This window comes from Euprymna scolopes, chromosome 2, assembly GCF_053919585.1.
Source record: "Euprymna scolopes isolate OS-2025 chromosome 2, ASM5391958v1, whole genome shotgun sequence".
NCBI classification, from domain to species: domain Eukaryota; kingdom Metazoa; phylum Mollusca; class Cephalopoda; order Sepiida; family Sepiolidae; genus Euprymna; species Euprymna scolopes.
Window position 1 is genome coordinate 137,978,594 of NC_136483.1, and position 8,911 is coordinate 137,987,504.

At 37.7% G+C, this 8,911-nt stretch overlaps 1 protein-coding gene across 1 annotated transcript; it reads right to left on the bottom strand.

Moving 5' to 3' along the window:
- Positions 1-980: 980 nt before the first annotated feature.
- On the bottom strand, positions 981-1,481 carry LOC145240461 (uncharacterized). The gene has a single exon (XM_080103973.1). The coding sequence runs from the start codon at positions 1,479-1,481 to the stop codon at positions 981-983; it is 501 nt and encodes a 166-aa protein (XP_079960099.1).
- Positions 1,482-8,911: the final 7,430 nt, after the last annotated feature.

The following is an 8,911-nucleotide window of genomic DNA, read 5'->3' on the forward strand; positions in this document are numbered from 1 at the left end:
AACAATCTGCAATTTTTGGTGACAAAATAACTCTACTTTTCATTTCGTCTGCAATTATCAAATATGTCTGATACAAAAGAGTCATTGCATACACAGTGTTCTGGAATATCGACTGTCATGAGAAACATCATCAAGTGAACTATTTTCCAATTTGTAAAGCCATTGTGAGAAAACTTTTTCGTTTTTATTAGTCCTCATATTCTGAGAGAGCTTCAGTTGATGAAAATGGTGCCACATTGGCGACTTCTTTAATGGATACATCCAATATTGCAGAATTTGCCTTAATTCTCCTCCTAATATGATGACTTTACCACCAAATATACTATTATTGTTCATAATATCCTGTAAACAATTATTAATGGCATTCAATGCATATCGAGGGATCATTGACACCTCGTCAATAATGAAAACTTTCACGTGCCTGAGAACATTTGTTTGGTTAGAATTATGTGGAATATTGCATGAAAATGTCTCAGTCAAAGCAAAAGGAAATTTGAAGATACTGTGAAGCGTTTTTCCAATTTTCAATAAAGTTGCTGCAATATCTGTCCAAGCAGAAATACTAACAACCACATTTTGAGACATTAGGTAATCATGAATCATATTAAATAGAAAATTTTTACCAGAACCGCCGGGTGCATCCAGATAAAACAGTCAGTTCTTTGTCTCTAATCCTCTATCTATTGCACTTACAGCGTTAATGACACTATCAAAAAAAATTCTTTGCTTAATATTTAGTACTTCAGGATTAACTTCTTGAATTTCTTCCACATATTGAATGACAGGAAAGCCATTGGTTGGTTCTGGCAGACCATGCATCGCACAATTCATGCCATTTTCATTCAGAATCATGTTTATGTGATGCAGAGCGATATTTTCTGCAATATTATTATCATATTGGTGTAAAAGGTCCTCTATCATAAGGTGTTTGTTCTCATTCCATGATTGTAAAGCATTTTGTAGTGTATTGAATAAACAAATCATTCAAACATGTTAAGAAGCTGTCGTGGCATTTGATATAGAGCTGCCTCACTCAAGGCAATTTGTAGTTCGTTGCCATCTTCAAGCAGTTGTAATCGAATATAGGCATCCTTAAAGGTCGGCAATTCTTCACCTCCTACAGTTTTCAAGTCATCAAAAGAAGTTGCATCTGGTACATGAAGAAGAAGCATCCTTAAATGGAATTTCTCAGCATTTCTAGGACTGGCAGAATACAATCTTGTTACAATCTGGCGGTGACATTGTCTTCTGGTCCAGGTGTTACTTTGCTTATTAAATACATAATATTCAGGGATATCAATATAAAGGTGGTCTCTTGCATCCATGTAACTTTGGTTAAGTTTGAACCATGCAGTTAATTGTGTGTCGCGTCCTTCTGCACGGGCAGCAGCCTGTCTTTGTTCACGTGGCCTGTAATAAACTTGTTGCTCATCAGGTAAATGGAGCGCCAGTCGATAAACTGTGTGTGACCGTCCATACATTTTATATTCTGACAAACGCCAAAGTGCTTCAGGCGGGGATACGTATCTACACGAAATATATTGCTTAATTTCATTATATTTATGTTCATTATTTTCATTATTTGTATGCATTTCCATCATTGCGCAATCATGTCCTTTATAGACATATTTGAAAAGATATTTCACACTTTTTACCGAGATACACACTTCTACATTAATGTAAGCATCATATTTTCTGAGTAAATATTTATTATATGAGGTTGACTGCAGGCGTGTACGCCTGCAGTCAACCTCATGGACACCCACTCTAACAGAATCTCCATTATTTCTGCGTCTATATAGAGGATATCCAGAAACATTTGTAATAGTCTCCTGATACGACATAGGAAATTTCTTCTGACACTTTCCCTCTACCATATAGATTGAGTTGGGATTAAATGTACCGCAGGGTCCATGAATCATGAGTTATTTTCACTAATTGTCTCAATTCTGGATCATGTTCTGATGGTAATTCAGCTGAAATAATATTATCAACTTGTTCTTTAGTTCTAATTTTATCTTCTGCACGCAGCATGATTAGCATGTGACAATGTGGGAGACCTCGTTTCTGAAATTCAATTACATGTATCACAGCAATAGGTAACCCAAGTACATATCTGTCCTTTATGTCAATCATTAATTCATTGAAATGTTGTTTAAAAACTCGTGCCAACAAATCAGGTCTGTTCTGTGCAGTTTCATGCGGCTGTAAGTTTTCGATCACTTCTAGACGTTTTGGATCGCAAGTATATATTATGAATAAATCAGGCCTTCCATATTTGCAAACTATTGCCATTACGTCTTGATAGCATTGTTGCATATTTCGTGGGCTCGCTGTGAAGGGTGATGACAAAATGACAGGTATTCCAGGATCTTCAGTTTCATTATTTCTTGCAAGGTGATCCATCAAGCCAGAATACATTGCAACTCTTAGATGTGCTTGATTTTCTGCAATGAATTTCAAACGACAACCTTCTACTTTAACATAAACATGAACTACATAAGCATTAGTGAAATAGTTTTCCACCACTGTGTATTGGACTGAAGCCATCTCTTATCGATAGACGATAAGCATAAAATCCCTGCATGGTAACAATTTTACGAACTCTAGTTTGCCTATTTTCTACATGAGGAATGTTTATATGCCATCCAAATTCACCATGAGGAAAGAGAAGAGGGTAAATCAGTGCATTAAGATGGCAAGAGAGGTAAGGTATCCTCTCCCTCTGTTGTCCTTCTGGGTACACTATAATGTCACGATGGACAGGAGGTGCTCCATTATCACCGAAAAATATTACTGCAACTTCATAATTTGTTGGATTATTATATCTCCTCGCATCAGGGCCGGCAATAAACTGCATAGTTATTTTTCTGGAGAAACATTTTGTAATGTAGCATTCTGTTGCTCTTCAAGTTCGACAGTTCTCATGTTTTTATATGCCTCTACATAAGGATTATCAACCATTGCTTGAGATATTTTTTCGAAAACTGAATATAAGCAATCAGAATTTGGAGTAGCATTTAACCTCAGATTGAATTATTTCAATTATATAGAGTTGCCCATATTTTCTTTCTTCATTTTCATTTAGATGTAAATTTGTTGCATAATGATATATTTGTCCTTGCAATCGAAAACAATATGAACCATGTCGTGAGGGTGGCTTCACTGCAGCGCCGAAAGAAGCAAAGGCAAAGGAGGAGTTATAATTCCTAATGTTTTTTTCTAAAGTTGGTTGAATCCCTGTCATTTCCTTCAAACAATTCCCTTAGAATGACCGGATATTCTAGCAGGGGCTCAAGTGAAACTTTTCCATTATGACAGCAATTCAGAGACTCTCCCTGGAATCGGAGAGCCTGGCAGTGTTCACAAATAACATTCATTGACCCAATATAGAATCTATCAGGATTTATAAATTTATTCTTCCTCTGAAAATGTTTAATTTATTTGGAAACCAACACAATGATAAGAGGTCAAAATTTGGGCCAAAGTTTAAAAAAATTGACCTCTGTGGTCTCTATCAAATTACTCAGCCATTTTTTTGGTCTAAACATTTGAAATTTTACATAAATTGTATTCAAACGTAGGGCAAGCCTTTTAAGCGATTTTTTGGCATAAAGGGTATTCAGACATGCGGCAAGATTTTCAATCAGTTTTTGGGCGAAAATTTGACTGCCAAGAGCCCAAAGTTGGAAGAGTTGACCTTTGTAGACTTCACAAAACTCCTCCACTAATTTTGGGTTTAAACATTGAAATTTTAGATGTAGGTTACCTGGACATGAGGTAAACTTTTTAATATATATATATACATATGCACGTAAAGTTATGAACTTTATATTGTACCCGAGCAATGCCGGGGGTGAACTATATATATATATATATATATATATATATATATATATATATATATATATATATATATATATATAATTTATTATACCATACCTGTTCACACTGAAACACTTATCACAGTATTCTGTGGACCTATATTAAAAAACCTGGTTAAACTTTGTGACATATTTCCATTCTATGGAGGTAAGGCCCAAACGAACACCCCATAATTTTATTATACTATATTTCTTCAAACTGAAACATAATTATCTAAGTATACTTACGCAGATAGATATGAAAAGTCTTTATTAAAGTTTGTGCCTATTTCCATTCTATGGAGGCCAGGCGCGAACGCAGACACTACAATTTTATTATACCATCCATATTTAAGTTAAAACATACTTATCAAAGTATTATTATGTACATCTATATCAAAAACACTTGTAAACGTTTTTTTTTTAATTTTAAAATTTGTTATTTCCATACTTTGTGGGCCAGGCGCGAACGCAGACCCCACAATTTTTATGAACCACCGTTCTGCCAGATCAAACAATCCTATTCCTGTGTCTCGATACATCTTCTATTATTATGTGATCAGTTTTTTAAAATAGTCAAACATATAGGAGCCTATTCTTGACCAGACACACACATACACACATATTCAGCTTTATATTATATATATGTGTGTGTGTGTGTGTGTATGTGTGTGTGTGTGTGTGTGTGTGTGTGTTTGTGTGTTTCGCTAACCAACTTCCAGCTGACTAGAACACCGTCGTCTTTGAGTCCAATCCCGTTCTTGTTCAGTCGTCCCTTTAAATATCAATTTCCTATCCAATTTCTATCTCTGTACACTCTTTAACCATTATTCTCGAATGGTTTTCGAATCTTAATAAGTTGTGACTCCCTTGCAACTGTATATATATATATATATATATATATATATATATATATATATATATATATATATATATTAGAATTTATCTTTCTACATAGTCACCATAATTCTCAATGCAATTTTGCTAGGAATTCAATGAAACATCGCTGCTTCTGACACACATTCATGACACAGTTTATTTTCTTAGTATCACACCGTCAATATATATAACAGAGAGATGAAACTTTCAGATCATGAATGCATAAGTTCAGTCAACATAGCATTGCAATTTGCTATGATCCATGAAAGCGGGATAAAACGTAAGAGGCATTAGTTTTGGAACGCCTCTCTTATGTACAAATACTTTCTGTCGACTTTTCGACTCACACACACAGACACACACACATATATATATATATATATATATATATATATATATATACTAGCAAAGGTACCCGTCGTTGACTGGGTTCGAAAACAGCCTACAGAAAATGGACTCTGATTTATGAAAGTATGATAGTTTTATGAAAAGGAAGGGTTGTAATGAGATAGCTTCGAATTTGGGGGTATCAAAACCAAAGCAAAATATGATGAAAGTAAAAATAAAATAGATAACCCCCGTAATTGCTGATGACACGACCATCTACGGCAACACATCAAAGGCTGTAAATGACAAAGTTCTCTCTGGTTCTCTCTCCTCTGATCTCGAGCGCGTGGTTCAGTGGGGGAAGACGTAGCTGGTTACCTTTAATGCATCCAAAACCAAACTCCTATCCTTACATCATCAACGCTCTGATCCCCATCTGGCATCAATTGTGATAGATGGCTCACGTCTGGGTGGTGCCCTTTGTTTTGACAAGCTTCTGGGTTTGACCTTTACTCCTGATCTGAAATGGAACACGTACATCAAGTCTATTGCCATGGTCGCTGGAAAGATGGTGGGATCCTTCTACCGCTCCAGAAAATATCTCACTACTGATGCAGTTCTCTATCTATATAAAAGCCAAGTACGTCCAAGGATGGAATACTGTTGTCATATCTGGGCAGGAGCTGCTAAAAACAGCCTATCCTGCCTTAACAGAGTACAAAATAGACTTCGTGGCTCAGTGGGGGATGCCCTTTTCTCTACCCTGCAACCTCTCTCCCACAGAAGAGACGTTGCGAGCCTATCCTTGTTTTATCGTTATTTCCATGGCAGGTGCTCATCTGAACTCCAATTTCTGGTCCCCTCTCGCCAATCTTTCACGAAAAACACCCGTCTAGCTGAATCCACTGTGAAAAATTTCCCCCACTCTTTATCTGTGCCTAAATCAAAACGCGGATTCCATGAACAAAGCTTCTTTCTTAGAACTGCACGCCTGTGGAACTCTGTTCCGTCTGCCTGCTTCCCACCGGACTATAACTTGGATGGATGTCTTCAAGTCCAATATTAACAAATTACTAATGAACCGCCCCCTTAAGTAAACACTTCATCAAATCTCCACACTAACGTAATGTACTTGCAATAACCCTTATCCCTGAGTGGCTTCCGGGCCTTAATAAGTGGTGATCACTGTGTAAAAAAAAAAAATAAATAAAATAATTTATACCATACCTGTTCACACTGAAACACTTATCACAATATTCTGTGGACCTATATTAAAAAACCTGGTTAACTTTGTGACATATTTCCATTCTATGGAGGTAAGGTCCGAACGAACACCCCATAATTTTATTATACTATATTTCTTCAAACTGAAACATAATTATCAAAGTATACTTACGCAGATAGATATGAAAGCCAGGCGCGAATTCAGACCCTACAATTTTATTATACCATCCCTATTTAAGTTAAAACATACTTATCAAAGTATTATTATGTACATCTACATCAAAAACACTTGTAAACGTTTTTTTTTTTTTTATTTCCATACTTTGTGGACCAGGCGCGTACGCAGGCCCCACAATTTTAATGAATACTCATTATTCCAGATCAAACATACACATTCCTGTGTCTCGATACAATTACTACTATCATTATATGTGATCAGTTTTTTAAAATAGTCAAATATATAGGAGCCTATTCGTGACCAGACACACACACAGACGTTCAGTTTATATTATATATATATATATATATATATATATATATATATATATATATATATATATATATATATATATATATATATATAAAGCATTCGCTTTAACTATTGCGCCTGGGGTTTATTGATTGATAAGGCGAAAAGGTGAGAGGGTGAGTGAAAAATTTGGCAGTAAACGAGGCGCATGTCTCTATCCCCCGACGGTGGGTGACGGGGAGGAAGTAGGCTGAGGTACGCCTGTCCGACCGCCGGCACGCCGACTGAAGAGCGGAGCGGTCGCACGGTGTCCGCGTGCCGTTCGTCGCTCCGACTTTAACCCGACCCAACACCACCACTCTTCACATGTGCGCAAGGCCGGCGTCGAAATGGCTTCACCGCGTGTGCCCAGTAAAGAATAATTTGCATATAGGTCGCCTGGCGCTCCGTATTTTTGTTTTCGACAAAAAGAACACAAAAAAAGCGAACAGGAGGGGGGGAGTCGCCCGACAGACAAGGAAACGACAGTTAAAATACGGAAAACGGCGATCTTTAATCAAATTTAAAATAAAGAAAAGTAATATAAAAAATAAAGAAAATAAAAGAACATACGCAAAACTCTCAAACGACCTGCCCTACCTAACCAGCACCTACTATCAACACCTGTGTTATTCGATTTTCTCCTCTTCTTGCGTGTACATATATGTGTGTGTGCGCGCACGCGCGACTGTGTGTGATTTAATAGGGTGTTTTGACTGCATTTAAAAGAGGTCTATGAATCTTTTCAATCGACGTTAATGGACGACGTTCCCACTGATTAACACCCTTCTTCAGGTCGAATGCATACGATTCTCGAGATATTTACAAATATTAGCGCATATAAACGCTAATTACCAAAACGACTACTCTACATAAACACTCATAAATTATATCGAGAACCTAAACCCTTTTCTTCAAAATAAACGATTTGGCGATCTTCTTTTTTTTTTTTTTTTTTAAGAGGGGCGTATATTCGTAAGATGCGTCCATCGATCTACGCGTTTAGCGATGAAAATGCTCAAAACATGTTATTTAAATCTAAGGTTGGACAGACCAAATGACATGCTACTGCAGACATAAGCGTTATAGCATTTACCTTCCTCCAACCGTGGGAAGACGTCACAGACGGTCGGAAGGTTAGGATTAAAAAGCTGGCGCCCAAGAGGTAGAGCACTCTCGCCTACAAAAAGTGTCTGATCAGTCCACTCGACATTCCCGGTACGGGCTCCTCAGATGATTAGCCATAAACTAGCCCATTCTCTAGCTAGCGTCCAAGAAGCAACGCCCTCTGGCCTACAAAAAGTGTCTGAGCGGTCCTGTCAACATTCCCCGGCAGGTCCGCCTCATATGATTAGCAATAAGTTAAACTCTTCTATGAGCTAACAACCAAGAAGCAGTACACTTTGGTCTACAAACACGCTTGAACAGCCTCGTTGACGAGGCGCCTTAGACGATTAATTAACCATTTTTCTAAGTTAGTCCCAAAGAGGAATAGTACACTATCCTATTAAAAATGTCTTAGCAGCCCTGTCGGAATTTCCTGATCCGGTAGGGGCGACTCAAATGGTTAGTAATAAAGTAACTCCTTCAAAAACAAATAAGGCAATGCCTGGAAAGATGCACCTCCTAGGATTGCACAGAATCATACCTCAGCCCGACAGAAAAAAGCGCATCTTTCTTAAATGGGCAAGATTCTGTCAGACTGTCGAGAAAGTATGTTTGACTTGGTATGAAAATCATTTACTTTTGAACTGTCATTTAAGCTTCAGCCTCTGTCACATCGACGAAATGTAGCATCCCTCTGCCTGTTCTACAAGAACTTTAACGGTGAATGCTCCGACGAACTGCAAGCACTTGCACCCCCTCGACGTAAATACCCCCGACAAACCCGACAAGCAGCAAAATCCCACCCCTTCACAGTTGAGATCCCTAGATGTAAGCGAGCCGTCTACTCCAGTAGTTTCTTCCCCATAACCGCTAAACTTTGGAATTCCCTACCGGATTCCTGTTTCCCCAACTATACTGGCATGCAGAAGTTCAAGTCTAACGTGAACCGACATCTTGCTGCCCAACTCCCCACATAGTACCCCTGTAGCTTATGTCCCTGATA

Bases quoted from the DNA above. Each gene is read 5' to 3' on its own strand.
- LOC145240461 (XM_080103973.1), bottom strand. From the start codon at position 1,481: ATGTATGGACGGTCACACACAGTTTATCGACTGGCGCTCCATTTACCT.